At 39.0% G+C, this 19,322-nt stretch overlaps 1 protein-coding gene across 1 annotated transcript in view; it reads right to left on the reverse strand.

Annotated features, from left to right (window-relative positions):
- The window catches only part of CDH13 (cadherin 13), a 402,793-nt gene that overhangs the window by 26,507 nt on the left and 356,964 nt on the right, over positions 1–19,322 (reverse strand). The window contains exon 11 of the mRNA XM_071756616.1: positions 4,463–4,605. Within this exon, the coding sequence (XP_071612717.1) occupies positions 4,463–4,605 (143 nt within the window). The remainder of the gene's footprint in view (positions 1–4,462; positions 4,606–19,322) is intronic.

Raw genomic sequence — 19,322 nt, forward strand, 5'->3', positions numbered from 1 at the left:
CCCACGATGGGGATGTTGATCAAGGTATCCTGAACCTCCACAATAACATCAGTGATTATTGCCTAGCTGAGGTAAATATGGATGTATTTTATTATTCATACCTCCTAAGACAAAGGGAGAAAGCAATTAGAGCTTTTTTAGAGTTCAGATATTTTTTAGCTTCACCTCCAAAATTTTCATGGTTTTCTCCTCCTTTGTTTTTTCTAAATTGTGACTCAGGCTCTCAGAATACAGAGGGGGAAAAGGCCACTCCTGGAGAGGTTTTAGCATAACTGACATTATGAGAAAAACATGCAGGTAGTTGGTTTTGTGAGAATCACCCCAAATACTCCAGTGTGTAATAGAAGCTGTAGAATAACACCAGAGCATGGGCATGCAGGAAATCTGGAAGGTCTGTTCCAAGCATGTCTGTATTTGCCATCTGTGTGTTTTACTCCCCGAAATTGCACACTTGTGATATTGCATCAGTTCTAGAGATTAGAATGCTAAATTCAGGAAATGAAACTATCACCATTATTGGCAGTTTTATTAATCAAATGAAACCTCTGCTGTTTTCCCAGGTTGCATAAACCTGACTTTGTCCCATTATGAGCTCATTCTCAGATTAAACACAGTTCCTGACAGTTTAATATGTTAACTCTGCTTCATGATATTTCCTACCAGTGTTTAATTTCTTCCTTAATAGACCAGAGGCCCCATGTCCACAGAGGTCTTTAATAAAAAGTTTTAAATTCTGAAGACATTACCTTGACCTTTACTGAAATCAAAAGTACAGAGAAAATTAGGATATTCATTCAAAATCCTTTTTAAAGTGAAATTTCCCCCAATAAAAGGTCAGACTTTATTACCTGTAAAATTAATACTGTGTCAATCAAATTTGCTTCAATTATGTTTGGGAAGGGACAAGAACTGTTTGGATAAGAAATTGCATAATTCATATTTAACAACCTTTCTCTGCAGTTAATTTGATAATGCTGAAAAATAATATAATGAAGTTGAAAAGTAATATTGTAAACAGCTTAATTATTTCCAGTAGGACTGTTTTCCCCAGTCCATTCATAGTTACTGCCCTACTGGTAAAGAATACTTATGTGATTTACTGAAAAAAAAAAAAAAGATAAATAAGTGATGGATTTAATATAAAGAATTACCAAGCATGAAGCTCCTGGTTTGACTTCTGAGAGAAATCTTCAGCATTAAATAAGAAAAAATGCCCTGGCACTGAAGCATCACACCACAAAGCCAGTGCCTGCTGAATCCAGTGACAGATTCTCTGTTAATATCAGTGAAAGGGGAGGAAAAAAGTATCACTGTGGGTTTTGTTTTCAGCTGTCTTCACTCTTCACCAGAGGACAGCAAGTGAAGGTAAGGTCATTTGAAAAAGAGGTAATCATGGAACAGGATGGGACAAAAAAATCTTTTCTGTAGTTCTGTAAACTCTATATGCCACAAATACTGACAGAGAACACTATGCTTATGCACTGCCTTAGTGTATATCTAAAGTCTTATAGCAAGGTCTAAGGTCCAAGGTTTTGTTTGATTTTGGAACCTCATTTTTTAACAAATATTATTAAAAATTAGTGCCCAACTCACAGCCCTCTTTCCTGATAAGCATCCTGGTTGCAAACCCTTACTCTGACAATTAGCAGTGGTTTAACACTGCTGAACTCCTCCTGGTGCTGCTGGAAACTGAGCCTGGGGGAAGGTTGTAGGGTTGGGTGTAGTTGATGTGGCCTCTAGCTGAGCAGCCTCGAGGTCTCTCCATCACCAGTATAGTGCTGGGCCTGGACTGGGATGCCCTCTGTGCTTTTGGAGCTGTGTTGGGTGCCAGGTCACACAGTTCCTCTGTGCAGTGGGACCTCACCTGAGCTCTTCTGTGCTCCTTAGTTAAGGAAAGGAAAGTCTCAGGCAGCTCAGGCTTCCCCGTGCATGTGCCAGCACATCTCAGATTTGATTTAGAGAAGAGATGATAGGCCAAAGGAAAGAATAACCTACATTGAGTGTTTTCAAAAAAAGTATCTCTGATTAAGTATGGAGGTTTTTTTTCTGCTAGTCCAGAAGTCTGTTAGCCCAGGCAAATGACTTGGGCTATTGGAAAGCCTCTGAGTTTTCCATTTACCACCCTATCTCATTTGGCAATCCTTAATCCTGCCTTTGGCTGCCCTCTCACATAAAAATCCTTCCCCTATCCACTGGCATTACTTAGACTACACTTGCTAACCTAAAATAATAGATCTGCAGTTTGTGGACAATGCTGTTTTAAAGAACATGCATGAAGTTACATTCAATCCGATTTTTTTTTTTCCTTATTAAGTTAACATAACCATCTTTTAAAGTCCTGCAAGAGTTCTCTATTCATTTCATGTTATTCTACCACAATTTGGCTTGTCATCTACTGTAATAGCCCTTTTCAAGACAGACATTAGGCTTGGAAAATGAAGTGGGTTTCACAGCTTTGCTCGTTAGCATTAGCAGTGGCCTGGAAATAAGTTGGGGAACCTTCCAGGATATTCTCAGTCCCATCCAAAACTGCAGGGGAAAAGGCAGCCCCCCAAAAAACTACCCACTGAAATAAATGATAAAACTTCCTGGGCTGCTTTAGCCTCAGGCAGCACCCAGATAACTGAATGGCTGCCCCATCAGGACCTGCCTGATGCAGAATTGTGTCCCCAGCATCCCCCAGCACTGCTCTGCTGGCCCCCTGTGACCAGAGGGGACAATCTGGGTGTGACTGAAGATGAGGCTGGGGTTGCAGATGAACTTCTGCTCCTCTCAAGTCCCACAAATTCCATTCTTATATATTTATACACACCAGCAGATAATTTTTCCAGTTCCCAACCTGCATGTTTCACAAGCTGTTTGGTAATTTATCCAGGGGTGATCCAAACCACAAGGTTAACATCAGCTATTTACATTCTGCTTTTTATTGCTACTTGCACACGTGGCTGAGCTACACAGAGTGAAGGAATACAGTACTCCTGAATGATCATTATTAACACCTTAGCATGGCAGTACTAAATGCACACATGTGGTTTCTAATTACTTTGTTTAACAAAGTCAATCATGGTGGAGTGGATTTGCTCCTGTGGTCACACAGCTACAAATAAACACAGTAACAGCCACTTGAATCAGATGCTGACTCTACCCCAACTGAACAAGATTCCTTTAGCCCATGTTACAGATCTTCTCTTGAGCTGCTGTTCAGCAGAGACAGACACCTTTCCCTTGTCTTGTTTTTCCAGAATGAAAAATAAATCTGGGAATTAAGAGGAGTCACCCAGCAGTGAGGTTCTTGGCTTAGGATAGATAAACAATCCATGTTCCTGCCATAAGCTCAACATCCAGCTTGAACTCAAAAATCAACTTTCATCCACACTGGTATCCAGGGCTGGAAATATCCTCCTCCTTCTATCTGTTGTCTTCAAGGATATTTGACTCCACTTTTACATCATATGCAACTTTCCCTCTTGATAATCCCCCAATAATATTATCCTAAATTTTTACTTTCATTGAAAGATTTTCCTTCCCAGTGAACCAGATTTTAAGATCCATTTTAAACATACTTATCCAATAGCAAGTAAAAGACAGAAATAAGTTTAGCTCTACATTTTTTTCCTGGAAATTTTCTAAGAAAAATATGTATATGAATATCTAAGTAAATCACCATCTCAGCAGAATTTTCTTTCATACTTAAGCAATATTTTCTTTTTCCTGTCAGGGCCTGCAAATGTTCCCTGAATCTTGTGGTTACAAAAATGTAGAATTATTCTCCTAAAAAGAACATTTTACAATTCATCACCAGGGCTAAACCAGCTGCAGACATGGAAAAGCATTAGCATATGAACTGTTATACTACAGAGAAATCTTTTATTTATATTGTGCCTTTAGCTGTGGAGATTTGGAATGTTCAGGATTTTCTCTTTCCTCCTCTGCTCCAAAGCCATTCCATTCACTGAGTTTTCACTAAATAGGTTAAGTTTGATTGTATTTGACAGAAAGAACTTTAATCCACAAAATATGGAAAAAAATATTACAGTTTAACAAGGATTTTTACTCATGTTTTTATTGTCTCTGTCATTGTATTGAGCAGAATAGAATTCAGCATTACCAGGGATGAGTTGTTATTGGTATTTAGGTGCCTTAGGCTTACTGACTGCTCAAATATTATGAAGAAATTAAGCCTGATAAAAGTGACTTATTTCTTTCCAAGAACACTGATAGACTATGCATCTAGCATTAAAATCTCAGTGTAAAAATAAATGTGAGTCAGACCCTTAAATCAAAGCTGACATTTTAAGTGAATTCCTCTAAATTCTCTTTGTCACAATGACCTCTAAAACCTTTAGGTGGCCACCTTGCCAAGTGCTGAAGCACAAGCTTTACATGAGCACCTTTCAGAGCAATCTCAGGCAGGGAAAAAAGTCTTATACTGTAATGAATGTGATCAGGAATAGTCACTCACCACTGTCTATTGCCAGGAAGAGAGCAGTGTACACGTTGTTCTGGACGTAGGGAGATTCCCGATCCAGGACTGCAGTGGTGCCAATGGTACCATTGGTAGGGTTGATTTCTAGCCAGCCTGCTGGATCCTTGTAAACAGAATACCTAGAGAAAAATATGGAATTTGTTAACAAATAAAACATAAAAACCAAAAATAAGACATAAAAAACGTTACTGCAAGTGATATTTTTTGTACTCGTTGGCTTCACGGGCTGGATCTCTTAAAGTATTGATTTCAACCATGTCCTTTGAGATAGTTCAGTCTTGTTAGGCTTACCTGAGAAATGGAGATACAAAGAGAGGTCTGAGTTTAATTTCTTTGGACAGGTATATCCCAAAGATTTGTACATTATGTAGGATCTGTTTCCTTCTGCTAAAGTACCTGAACACTTTCAATGGATCACTGCATCAACACTGGTATTTATGGACTTCATGAATCCTCTCATAGTCCTCCTTTTCCCAGACTCAAAATTCCGGCCGGACCAGGAATTATATTTTTATTTTATTTTTGGAGTTCTTAATTTTTTTCTTACAAATAGTGGACTTTGGACAAGGCTGAAAATCTATTAAATTGTGGGGTATGGTAGCAAAAAGAGTTAAACTGGTAATTCAGTAGTTCTAGCAGGAGCTGGGGATATGCAGCCCAGGTTCACATCCATTTGTTCTGCAGTCTGTGATCCATAGTTTTCTGCCCCTGGTTTCAAATACGTGCTCAGAATCCTGGATTAATTCAACCACATACATGTTGTCTAAAGAAAGATTTGAAAAGATCTCTCAAACTCCCTAATATGAAAAGTCACTGTTGTGCTTTCTTTGCATTAATCAGCACAAATATTTACACCCTGATGGAAATGCTTAGAGAGATTGTGGAGTTTATGCTTGAGGAACTGCCCTACTTGCCTGAAGTAATAAACATAAGAATGTTCATGATTAGGCCCTAATTCTCTACTAAAATACATTAAGTAATATAACAACACAAAGCTGAATTCCCTGGTACCAATTCCCACTCCAATGAAATGTGTTAATATTTTAAACCACCAGTGCAATCATATAATCAATACTTAGTATAATAACCTGTTCATTTTTTTTTTAGTAGTGAATTGTTATAGACCATAAACAGCCATACAATCTTCTATAGACATTTTAAATTATAAATAATTGACATGAAACCTGTTATTGTTTAATGAGTGTGTGCCTAACCAGTGCCTTACAGTGGCATTCATCTGAAAGGAGTCTTATGTGGTAATGATGCCAAAAATAATCAGGACAACTATTTTTAGAAGGAGTAATGAAAAATAAAAAATTGTTAGGGGGTAAAAAAAGTAAAAATAAATAAAAGGGCAGTTGGTAGAAAAGGAAAGAATAAGTTACAGGCCAACAGAGATAGAGATAGTCTCACTGAATGCTTATTTCAGAGCTGTCAGATGTCCAAGATGGCCTTTAGCAGAATTCAGGCAGCAGATTTTGCTGTGTTTGAGCAGTGGACCTGATCATAGGCTGAAGGTAAAAGAAAAACCAAAAGGAAATGACTTGGGGCATGGCTTAAGTTTAAATTCCATCATTAAAAGACTTAACTGAGAAGTGGAACTCTGCTGTCCCTCAGCTCAGGAACTTCCCCTCCACCATTTCAAACACTGCCAGGTGTTAATCAAAGATGGGGTTTTGCCTGGGAATAATAAACCTGGGGCACAGACATCATACTATTCAGCAGGAAGAAGACTTAATTGTTAAAAAAGGTAAATTTCCAGGCCAAACTGCTTTCCTCAGGCCCAAATGGGGCAGTGCACACACAGGTTCTCATGCCTGAGAAATCCAGGACAGAACCAAAGACATTTTCCCAAAAGAGACCAGGTATCCATGATAACTGGATTTGCTGCTGGCAGAGCAAGACTTGAATTTATGCCTCAGAAAGCCCAGGGCTTCAGAATCTCTACAAATTTGCCATGTGGCCAACAGGTCCCTTTAAATAAACTGTTCTGTAGGTTGACATTATACTTCAAAGATTGATAAAGAACTTTTGTTTCAAAAGGATGATAATCTAAAGAAAAATGCTGAGCTTTATCTTAGGAAAAACAAAACTGCTTTTAGCAGAAAGCCTTCTCTTATTCATCAGAGAAATAACAAAAAAATAACCAAAAAAGCCATCAGTAGCCTCAAAATTTCTTTGGTGTACCTCCAGGGGAAGTGACATTATCCTACTGCCAGTGACCATGGCAATTTTCTGAGGTGGTGACAGACAATGCTGCCCCCATGACTGCTGCTCTGTACCAAGACTTTGCTCCAGGATAATATTGCATGGAAAATTGGGGCTTCCTCAGGGCTGCTGAGCCAGAGTGACTCTTCCATGGTACATAGGAACACAGAGCTGTTCAGGCACCCAGCTTCAGAACCAAAAATTCAATACATACATGAAAAATTCCAGATTTTTAGTAGCTGTCATTTTGTTATAATAGCAACAAATTCTGCAAATAGACCCTTTTAAAAATTAGGAGGAAAAAAGGCAAATACTGAAAGCACTTGGCTTATAGATGCTTCCACAAAAGTCACTCAGAGTTTCATCACCGGTTTCCCCAGCAGCAGAAATTATCCCTTGGGAAATATGGAGAAAAAAATCAAAAGACAACTGCTAGTGCTCAGTGAGACATTCCATCAACCCAACGTGTCCTTTGACTTAATAACCATTTAGACATTAATCAATACCTGAGCTTTATCTCCCATCCAACTGAGATACTAAAATAGGAACAACGCAGATCATTATTTCATTTCACATCTTGGTGGTTTTTTTAGTGTTGTTTTTACAACTTTGCAACAAAGGTATGCACAAAAATATGAAGCGAGGGCAGCCTAAACAATTCCTAGTCTATTGTAAAACTGCAAATTCTCAATTAACCCCAAAACAATTTACAAAGATTCGACACTTCTAAAGTAATGAGAATTTAGAATGGATTGTATTATCTTCCCTGATTGCTCTGCAAAGCACTGTTGGCTGTGCAAATAAAAAACTGAATTGTATAACCTGTGATTTGGCACAGGATATTGTAAAAGTGGTACTTTGTCATTCCCACCACATTTTTTACTTATTGCAAGAGTATATTGCAGTACAGTTAAGATGATTGTTCTCTGTTTTTTTTTGCTTTTTTTTTTTTTTGTTAAGGCTCTGAAAGCAAAAGGTTTAGAATAGACTCATTAAGAAAAGCATTATAAAACCCAGAAGTATAGAATACAAAGCTTCACTTCCCAAATTTGACTTCAGTGGGATTTGCTGATTGCACAGCAGTTTTGAAAATCAGACCATTTTTTTTTAGCTGGTTAAAACGTGAGCCTGGGTGTGCCTCCTCAGTCTGAAAATCAGAAGCAGTTGCTGTGTCTGTAGGGCTGTATCCAGGACTAAGTTCTCTGGTGTGTCCCTTACTCTTTATTTTGGACTTCCTCTACATTGCAGTCGTGAAATTTAGTGCTTCTTTTTGGACTTCCTTTATTTCATTGTTGTGGCTTTATTTATATATATATTTGTATATTTTATATATATATTTTAAAGCATGCTAATAGCTTCCAGTTCCCAAGGGTTTATATGACACCAGGCATGGGCAGCTGGGTATATTTTGATATTTTGATTGTGACCCCCTTGCTCCAGGTTCCTGTCCTTGCATCTGTCAGCCAAGTATGGCAAAGAAAGGAATAAAAAAACCCTATTAAACTGGAAATTGTCTGCTGCAAAGTTTAATTCTACACCTTAAATATAGACCTAGAAACAGATGCAGAGTGGGTACAGAGGCAGAACAAGAGAACACAAATTGAAATATTCCCTTGGTCTGTTTGATGTACAACCGAAATAAAATAGCAAATATATGGAAATATTTTAAAATTTATAAATGGCATCTTTCCCTTCCTGTAAAACAGGAAATTTATTCAGAGAACCCCTCCTGGGCTTGCCAGCAGGCAGAGGTGCTGGTGCTGCCACCTTGATTGCTAATCACACAAGTTCCTTGCACAGAAGTGGTGAGAACACGGACACAGAAATCCAACCAGACCTTACACTGGCCAAAAAAAGAATTTCTCAGCCAAAAATGCAGAAGCCCAGGATGTCACAGAGGGGCAGACAGGCACTGAGTCAGATGCCACTCTTGGCAAGGACCTGCAGAGCTTGGTGGCTGCCAGGCTTTGCCCGTGGGGAGTGGAGGGGTCTGGGCTCTGAGGCTTGAGCAGAAAGAGAAGTCAGGGAAAATGCAGCAGAGCCAAATCTGTGCTGAATTTGGCAGCTGGGCAGGGTTGAGGGGGTCATCAGGGGGCACTTTGCAGCCTTGCACTGCTCAAGTGGTGTTGTACAGAGACTGCAGGGCCAGAAGGATGCAGCAGAAAGGAAGTGGCAATGGAAATGGCCCCAGGAAATACCTGGCTGGTTCTGCACTGGGGCTTGGCAGAACTGGGCAAGAGATTCTAGGCTGCTCTGGCTGAAGTAAGGCTTGGAGAATGGGACTTTGGGTCCTAGCTCCATCCCAAGGGAATTTTGGAAGGCTTTTAATTCATGTTGTGCCCTCAACTCCACTTAAAAGTGGTGAGGATATGTTTCTGCCTTGCAAGCTATTAAGAGGATAAAATCTATAAATGCTGCAAGGGGGCTGAGAACATAAAGCAGTGAGGGACATCAAAAGTATCATGAGAGACAGAATAGAAAAGAATAATTTATATAGATTTCTAAAGAAAAATATTTACTGGCATTTTGAAATATATCCTTTTTTTTAAACTATGCTTAAAGTAGAGTTAAACCCAGGTGAGTAAAAATTCTTGTTCTCTGTAATACACACCTGTATATGTGTGTGTACTCTTACTGGTCAAAGATGAAACTCAAAGTGTCAAAATAGAAATAGTAACCCTTCTCATAGGGTTTCAATCTGTCTGTCAGGAGTCAGCATCAGAAACATAACAAAGCTTATTGCTACATTAGGTTTACAAATCTCATTTGCTGCTCTTCTGCATCCTGGTCCCACTGACATAAGTAAAAAAAAAAAAAAAATCAGTTCTATAGATCTAATGTTTCAGCTAAGAATTATAGCTACACATTTGTGGTTTTTTGAACAAGAAGCATTCACATTATCCATGTTTCTGAGTCCAGAGCAGTTCACCTGCAATTAGGTGACACACTGAAGTTACCATACCTGTCTTGCTCCTGTTGGGACTATTTCAAGGTAAGAGAAGCCTCTGAATATTTTCTATGAGCTCTTCATGAACTATTCAAGTAAATTGATCAGTTGGGAAGGCAACTTTGTCTGTGCCAAAGTCTGTATAGCTCCCTTTAGTTTCTGAATGAAAAGAGTCTCTAAATGCAGGTATCCTGTAATCTTTAAAGCAAGCCAAGATGAATTTCATTTTACCAAGTCCACCTGAAAACTGAAAAATTACTAACTCTGGAAAAGGATTCACAGATATTTGGAAGAGATCAGTGTAGCAGATACAGCCTAAATAGATATTTCTATGTCAGCCATGGTGTTTTTAAGAGAAAAACAAAAACACCTCCCAAAATAGAAGTGTAACATTAAAAAACTGGATTAAAAGTGCATTGTGCTTCAGATGCTTTATGTAGGGATGACATAATGCAGAGCTTTAGAGCTCCACCTGCTTCCCATCATGCTCCATCTTTTCCTCTGTGCTATCATTACCTTTTGCCTGCACTAATTATGGCAACATATGGCACCAGAAAGGCTGGAAAGTAAAAGTTATTGCAATGCAGCAATTCTCCAGCTGAAATATGCTCCCAATTCATTAATGTTGACACACTGCAATTTCTCTGCTACTTGACCAGATGATAACAAAGGTGTTCCTGCTCCAATCCTGCTTTGAGAGAGCAACTTTCATTCCCTGTATGTCTCCCGTTGCTGAGCCATGCTGAATGAAAACAATAATATTAATTTTCTAATGCATGTTACCTCTAATGCCATCTAACTATGTTAACATTTGATTTTGTAAAGGTACTTTAAGATAACTTCCAGGCTCGTGCTTTTTTCTGTTTAAATGTTTGTGGCAGTAAAGTCATTGAAATGATGTTTTTGTAGCAGTTTGGGGTTTGCCCTCTTCTGCAGATAGTGAAAAAAAATGATGAATAATATGTAATAATTTCAAGGTGCAAGTGACTATACAGGTTTACTTTCCATTTTAGCCCTTGCTGCCTAAACACTGTGTTGTACAGGACAGTGACACCTGATCTGTGGTCCTTCTGTTCAGTGGGACACAGAATATCCTAGCAATTTCTTAGAGAGAGCTGAATTCACCATATTAACAAAAAATTCTAGCAATGTTGTGGAGGGGTAGCCAGTATCACATTTATCATATCACATTAATTTAAAGTATACTACAAGTAAACAGTTCTGCTGAAAATCAGTGATTCAGAAGGGCTTTTCATACCCCTTATCAATATTACTTATCAATATTACCCCTTATCAATATCATATGCTTCTCCATTTGGATACACAAATGCATTTTTCTTTCTTCCTGGCTCTTGAAGAGAACAACTTCTGCTGCTCCCCATGAGAGGATACTTTCACACCCTTCTGTGTAAGGTGGGCTCAAAGTGTGGGAGCTTGCTGTTCAACTTGGAAATGCCTGGGTTACATTAAGCTGTGTCACATCTCTTTCAATGACCTGGACTCCCACAGAGTGCCAGTCACAGAATCACAGAATAATTTGGGTTGGAAGGAACCTAAAGATCATCTGGTTCCAGCCACTCATCTCCAGCTCAGTAGGCACTGGTCTGCTCTGACAGTTTTGTGCCTTCTTTTAAAACTCCTTTAAAATAAGTGAACAAAGTCAGTGTTGTCAGAACTATAAAAATTACTATTTTGGGCCCAAGACAATGACAATTTCATAACTCTGTTGTTGCTCAGGGTGTTCTGGTTTGCAGGCATAACCGAGTAATAATTCAAAGCTAAGGTGGTTTTTTTTTCATAATTCATTAGCAATGCAAACAACACTGCCTGAAACAACAAAAGCCTGTCTGGGGGTGAGTGCTGTGTGGCAGAGAGCTGGGCAGGAACTGATGGCTGCTGCTTTTCATCTGTACACAAACTCCATTGCTCTTGGGAAACAGATAAAAACCACTGCCCTGGCACCTGCTGACTCCCCTGTTCCTCCTGCCCTTCAGCACCCTGAGCCTGGGCACCTTGTGCTTCCCAAGGGAACACATCAGGTAATTTCACTCTTTTTATAGACACACTGACTGTTCCATGTGCTCTTTGCCACAGGGCTGGGGCTTGTACACCCAGGACTTGGCTGTTAGGCAGTTCAGATGTACCTGGGATATTTGAGGATCCAGAAAAAGTTTGGAAGTTTCAGGGACCTGGTGACATTAAGTATTTAACAGAGCTAATGAAAATCCCTGTGGAATAATAGCAATAGGTTTGTTATACACCAGGTGTATAACAAGGCACTGAGCTCCATGAAGTCAGCAGCTGAATTGGTTCCTTAGTTGGAGCATTTTGGAGCATAGAATCATGGAATGTAATAGAACCAGAGAATGTAATAGAATCAGAGAATGTTAGGGGTGGGAAGGGACCTCTAGGGATCATCTCATCCATCCCCCAGGGCAGGACACACAGGAGCACATCCAGCTGGGGTTTGAAAATCTCCAGAGGAGACTCCACAACCTCTCTGAGCAGCCTGGGCCAGGGCTCATCCTCACATGAAAGAAGTTTCTCCTCATGTTGAGGTGGAAATTCCCATGTTCTAGCTTAGGAGTCAGCAGATAAAACCATCCAGCACTCAGCTGGGAGCTCTCAATATGTGTTATTAGTACCAGGTAATCCAAAGCTAGCTCAGACATCTCCCCAGCATGCTGCCAACACAACCTAAAAAACCATTTCCATTGCAGGTAAGACCTAAAAAGCAGCCAGAGAATCTCATTTTGCAGGGGAAAGGGGATCAGAAGTGATTACAGAATGCTGAGACAAAAATGTAAGAATGTCCTGATCTCAGCAGCTCCAGGCCAGGTTACACAGGTTATAGGAGAAATGATAAAGGCAACAGCTTCTTCTCTGGTCAGTTGTATGAATGTACACATTGATTACTGATCCTCAGTGCTTTCAGCTTGTGTCTTCTGTATGTCTAACTTTGGGATTCCACAAAATGATCACTGACAGTTTTTAAGAGTGATTTTGCCCTTTAAACCTACTGGCATCTGGCCAAAACCTTGACAGACACACATATCCTTTGGAACATGCTCTGTTAACAGGGTTCAGAAACTCTCAACTATCTTCAAAAGAGGCTATTAAAAAGCCAGAAAGGAAAAAGAAGAAAAATCCACATTGTCATCTGTTTGTACTTTCCATTCCCCAGATTTGACTTATACTCTACAGATGGCAAACTAAGCATAGTTAGTCAACTTTTCCCATTAAATCTATGGCCATAGAAAATGCATAGTTTTGAATTTGGCTTGAAATGCTGTTACTAAAAGTGTGGTTATATGCTAAAATGTGCAGTATGCTGTTAAAGATCTCCTGCAGAGATTTGGACATGCTCTAATTCCTTTGGCTAGATTCTTTTAAAAATATATATATATATATATATAAAATATACAAAGCAAATTTAACAGAAATAGACTTATTCATCAGAATAAACATATCATTAACAAAACCTAAACCTGAAATAAATCACATTTTCTGGTGACACTCCTTAGAAAGGTATTAGTCCAGCTGCACTTTTAAGCTTCCTGAAGATAAAGATTCTGTGCAGCAGTCATTTTTCAGCTTCATGGAGCAGATCCCTGGGCTTGCAGCCTGTATTTTCACATGCTGGAAATGCCAGCTTGAAGTAAATTTAAAAAATAAATTAAAATCCTCATCAGTGTTGTGGCACAAGCCACTCTGTGCTTTTCTGGATACTGAAAATTCATGTTTCTCTTTGATGAACTGGACATATTCCAGGCTGAGTTCAGTGTTGCATAGCCCAGCCCTGCAGGACAATCGTGCTGGTAACTCACTGCAGCTTTTTTTTTTTTTTTTTCCTGGGTGATCCTGAAGTGTCTCTCAACTGTCCAGCAGTTTATGTACAAACATAAGCTTTCACACACCTTATTCTAACCCTGTCTGTATTTCTCTGGCACATGGAATAATGCAATAACCCCAATAAGTGCAGGCACATCCATCAGGATGGGCAGTGGACAGGATTACATACACTGCTAAACTCAGTGCTGCTGCACAAGACTGATAAATGCTGCTTTTCAAGGCTTAAGTTTTATACACACGCATGTTTGGGTCAGATATTAGTTGTTAATATTAGTTTTCCATTGATTCAGCCTCAAGAAAATGATCTTTTTGTCCTAAAGAAACATGTATTTTATAGAGAGCCAGAGCAGGAATGCTGTGGTACAGCAGGGCTGGGCACACAACTGAAGCAGCTCAGCAATTTCTATTAAATCTCTGCTGAATAAACACAGAAAATTCTCTAGAACAAGGTTCCATTTTAGCCTTGTAGTTTATGAGTAATATATTGATATTTACAGCAAGAAAAGGAGTCTGCCCAGTCCTTGGGAGGACCACTTGTCTCTACTACAGCCCTTTTCTGCCTGGTAGTTGTCTTATAAGTTGTCAATAATTCATACAAAAATCTGCTGGAAATGTAAGCCAGAAATATTTTTTGTCAGAAATATTTCAACTATTAATTGATTGATTATTTAAGTTATTATCTTTACTTTTAGTTCTATGTTTGAAATTGAACTTTTTTGATACAATATATATATAAAAATGCAGACAAAATAATTAAATGGAAACTCTAGACACTACTTGGTCTATACCTATATGCCCTTACACTTAGAAACACTGGCATATTCTATTTTCAGTTCACAGAAGTAAAATTCCAATTTAAAACTTTAATTAAGGCAAAAAAATCTGTTAGAAAGAATAAATATTAAATGCCTCTCTCCCCAAACTGTGTTTTCTATAAGTAACAAATCTTGGCAGGAATTACTTTCCTTGAAAACAGAACAAACTAAAAAACCAAGAACCTTGTTTACTTCAATATTTTCTTTTTTGTTTGCAGCTAATGGGGCTGCAGTATAAATATTGGTTTATATGGGTGGGGAAAGATGATAAATGCTGTGATGGGTCTGCTTGGGGAATTTTCTCTTGGCTTGACTGAGAGCCAAGTGCAGGCCTAGCAACAAGTCCTATTCCTCTCACAGAGATATTTTTGCTTCATTCAAATAAAAATGAAGGATTGGCAATACAGGCAAATTGGAGCATATGGCAGAGCATAAAAGGTCAAATGAGGGAGCTTCAGCTGCTCATCCTGCCAGTGAGAGATCAATATCTGCCCAGTGCTTCTCCTGCTCCTCACTGCATCGGAGGGAAATTAAAGAAAAAAAAAAAAAGAAAAGTTGGTGTTGTTCTGCTTGGGACAGCAGATGAAGGTGATGAGCTCCTCGTGACCAAGCATTTTTCAGGCTGGGGCTCTCATCTCACAGATTTTTAGCATTAAATGTGGTTCCTGTGCCCCAAGGGAGGAGCTGACAGGGCTGCAGCCACATTCCAGACACCATTTATTTCCAACTGGAGGGCACTTGATAAATTCTGCACCACCCCCCCTTCACCATCTGAGCAAAAAGATTCATCCTTGCAGCTTTATTTTGCTTTTCACATCAATGATTTAACAGGTTGGCTTTAACTGCAATTCTGTGTCTACAGTGATCTGATGAAAACAGAATGAAAAATTAGAAGTAATTTACTTCCTAGTCCCCTGCCACTGAGAAATATCAGATGAGAAAACGGTTGACTAATTACTTATTGTTTCTCCACACAAATAGGAGTAAAATCTTTGGTAAACTTGAAGAAAGTAATAAGACAGTCATTGCAAATAGAATAATAATTAAAAAAAAACCATGCAAAACCTACAGCAATTAATCAAATGAAAATAATTAAATTGTAATAATGAGGCAGTAAATATAGTATTATGAAAAGAAAAATATTTTTTTGTTATTATTGAACAATTTTTCTAACATGTCTCTATACCAGGACCTAATTTTCAGGGTTTTTTTTTTCCTTAAGGGCAAAACAAAAACCAAAAAAAAAACCCTTAGAAGCTTAGGTTTAAAAAAAAAAAAATCTACAAACTCATTTATGTATTTTTTAATCAGAAGTGATTAGGGCTGTGGTTAAATGAACCCGGAGGCTATAACTATCTGAATTATTCCTAAAGCTGGGAATAATACACCATATCTGGGATGAACACACCAACATAATCAGGTTGTTGCTGTTAGAATACTTGTTGCCACATGCAAATCAGTAGAAGTTTTCCCATTATGTCACTTGGGCCTCACAAACCAATCACACTGAGGTGACCTGGAGCTTCTTTTACAAGTGACACAGAGAAGATTTGGGCAGAAAAACTCTACCCAAGTCTCTGCATATGCCAGTGCCTTGCAACTGTGCTTCCAGCACAAGCAGCAAATCCCACTGCAAATCCATTTGCTGCTTTCTCTTTCACACCAGGGTCCTGAGAGCTCTTGAAAAGTTACAGGATTTTTTTATTTTTTTTTTTCCTAAAAGCCCAGCAGAATCACTGCTAAAATGTCACTAAGGAACACAGCCATGAAATAGCACATGGCCACAGATTCAGTGTCAGGGTTTTTTTTTTCTTTTTTTCTAAGGGATAGGCAAAAAGGTGAGAAGTGGCTCCCTGCTGCCAAGCATTACTCTATCTGGATCAATATAATTCTTGTTGGACACTGGATCCAGGAGCTGGCTGGTCCCAGCAAGGGATTTCTTCTGCCAGCTGCCAGAAAGCCTCAGGTTTGCCCTGCTTGATACTAAAGACACAAAGAAAACACCCTCACCTGGAAGCACCCCCAAAAATGCAGGGCAGGGGGACCAGCACATCCCCAAGAGCCAGTCCTGGCCCCCAGTAACATATATTAATGTTGAGAATCATCTCCTAAGGAAGGAAGGGAATTAATGTTGCTGCAAATTAATTTCCAGATGGAAAGTGGAACAAATTGGTGAATATGCTGAATAATCATTTTAGCACAGTTTCTGCCCTGTGCCAATCTAAAGCCTTTGCAATATTGATGCCTCTCAAAGCAGAGGTTACTGCACCACCCTGTGCACTCCTTCATCTGTTTCTTTCACCCCCACTTCCCTCTTTTGTTTCCCTCTTGGTTCCTTTTTTTCTCCTCAAAACAGCTCAAAGAATTACAGTCCAGTGTAAATCTAGAAGCCATTGGGCATAGGTTATTCCAGAGATGATGAATAACTCCTTGTCACCCTGAAAATAATTAAAAATAAAGTCTAGAACTATCCCAGGCCAACCAATACCAAGGAGGACATTTTTTAACTGATTCCTGCAGAAAAGAGTGATTTCCTTTGATACTAAAGGTGCACAACTTTTCCCATTAATTACAGACATTCATTGGGAGGTGAAGAATGTTCACAAAGGACAAAAATTTAAAGAATATTCTCTAAATCTGAAGATACACATGAATATACACAGCTTCTGGCTGTCCTCAAGGCATTCAGAATTATTAAGAACATGACTTTGTCTTATCCCTTACTACACTTCAGTGCTAAAGAAATGCTCAGAAAGGTGCTGAAACTACAAATTTCATGTGAATTAAAGCTGAAATGCTCTTTTCATTTATGTGGAGGAACTTACACTGGAAAAAATGAGCAGTATTTTTGTCATGCTTGCTAGCAAAGAAAATAATTACTTCTAGTGAAGGATTAAATTATGATCCTTGATCCTCAAGGTGGAAGACAACACTTCCGCCAGTGTTTTTTAAAGACTGCAGCTTACTAGGTGAAAACTGTGCCAAATATATAAGAACTGTAGCTTATTTTTTTAAAAAAACGAATACAGAAAAGCAAAAATATTAACAAGGTGGACATTTTGTTAGAAAATAAGTTCCAGAGTCAGAAACCTCTACCTTGATATGGTGATATTACCTTGATATTACAATATATAACCTTGATATTAGAACTTAACAATTAGTTAAGTTGTAAAAGGGAAGCCCTGAAGGAAATCTCTGCTTAATCTGTTGAGTCAAGGTCAAAAATAACAAAGTGAAAGGTTCCAAGCAATGAAGACCAAGAGGCCAAGTTCCTGTCTTGGATAAAGTGGGATATACTCAATCCTTAAAGAGGGATGTGAAGCATCTGCTAGGAAGAACTTGTTACTACAGTAAAGGATTGACTTAGGGATTCACTGAGAAGATAACACAAAAATTATCCTGCAATATTCTTATTCCTGAATAACTTTGTGAAACCAAAGTACTTCAAATGTTATTTGAGACCTGGGTCTTAATTCCATGAGATTCCTTCAAGGAAAGATAATAACGTAGAGCTCCCGTGGTTGTATCAATATTCCATTAAAAAAAAAAAAATGTAAAACTATATTATGAACCAACATAATTTTTATCTTAGCATAGGAACAAAAGGAAAGGAAAAAAGGGACCAGCATAAGAAAGGACAAAATTTAACACACAATAAGTTGACTGCAATGAGTAGCAATTCAGAAGGAAAATCTGTGCAGAAGCTGATACTGCCAGAAAAGTAATGGGAAGGGTTTGCTGTGCTGGCAGGGCTGGGGCATTCCTGACCTGGCTGAACTTGCACAGGACTTATTTCTAAGATTTAGCTGTTTCTAAGGTGAGCTTTGTTACACAAGAGATGAAGGGAGAGCAATAATATTCTGCTGACTTAAAAAGCCTCTGAGTTTCTTGGCAGGTTGCATTCTGGCACCTGCCAGCCCAACCACCCCATTCCTGCTTTCCCTCCCCTTTCCCAGGAAGCACAACCCTGTTCACACTCTTGTGTGACACCAGGACACATCATGCAGCTGGTGCAGGTTTCTCCCTCCAAAAACTGATTTTGGGGGTTATTGGCTGCTGATCCTACAATTATAAGTGTGTGTTTTCCCCTGCTTGACAGCCCTAACCATGAGTGGCAAAGATCCAGGTAGGAATCCAGATTTCACCAAAGAGGAAACCACTAATCCTGGCATCTGAGCTGTACCTGCTCCAGGCTGAAAATCCTGGCTTGATTCTTGGTTTTCCTCACATTAGCAGTCTCTGCTGATCCCCACAGGTATATTTCATGTTACCAGTTCACAATAACAACTGAATTAGGAACTGACATCTCTTAGAGAAGATTCACTCAGCAGGGAGAGCAGCCTGAACCCAGAGCAGGCTGCAGCTTCCCTCCACCACATCCCTGAGCAAGAGTGTGCTGGAAATTTAAATTCCTGCTGGTGTGTGGCACTGGGAGGAAATGCTGGGGAATAGGAAACTTACCCTGGCTCAAGCCCTTCCCTGTAGGGAGGAGATATGTGGAGTTCCAAACCCAAACAAAACCCTTATAGAATGAAATGGTCCAGCCAGAATTATTTTGATCACAGTTGGGCACCAACTGATGAGTTTGTTCATTCCTTGGTTTCTGATCAACCCAGTAAGTATCTGATATTCTGTTGTGAAGGCTGAATTCTCTAGAGGTCAGTGCAAGAGCAGGAAATAAGGATATGGGTTGTTTTTTTTAAAAAGAGGTTTTTCTTGAATGTTGTTTGTTTTTAGTAGCCTACATTTCCCTATATTTTTCCTAAATTCTAAGTGTTTCTTCAGGAAAAATATTTTATGTATACACAAGGGCTTGCAAATAAATTTGTCCAAGGGGGATCTCAAGGCAATTGTATGAGTTACTCCCAGGTATGACAATTACTCTGTTTTACTTCTGGAAGATTATAGATGTACACACTAAAATTTGCACTAAATTGGTGTCCTAGTAAAAAAAAATATACCCACACCATTGCTCAGCATCAGGTTATGTTTTCAGTTGCATATTACAACACAT

Source organism: Heliangelus exortis, chromosome 13 (genome assembly GCF_036169615.1).
Source record: "Heliangelus exortis chromosome 13, bHelExo1.hap1, whole genome shotgun sequence".
In the NCBI taxonomy this organism is placed as follows: Eukaryota; Metazoa; Chordata; class Aves; order Apodiformes; family Trochilidae; genus Heliangelus; species Heliangelus exortis.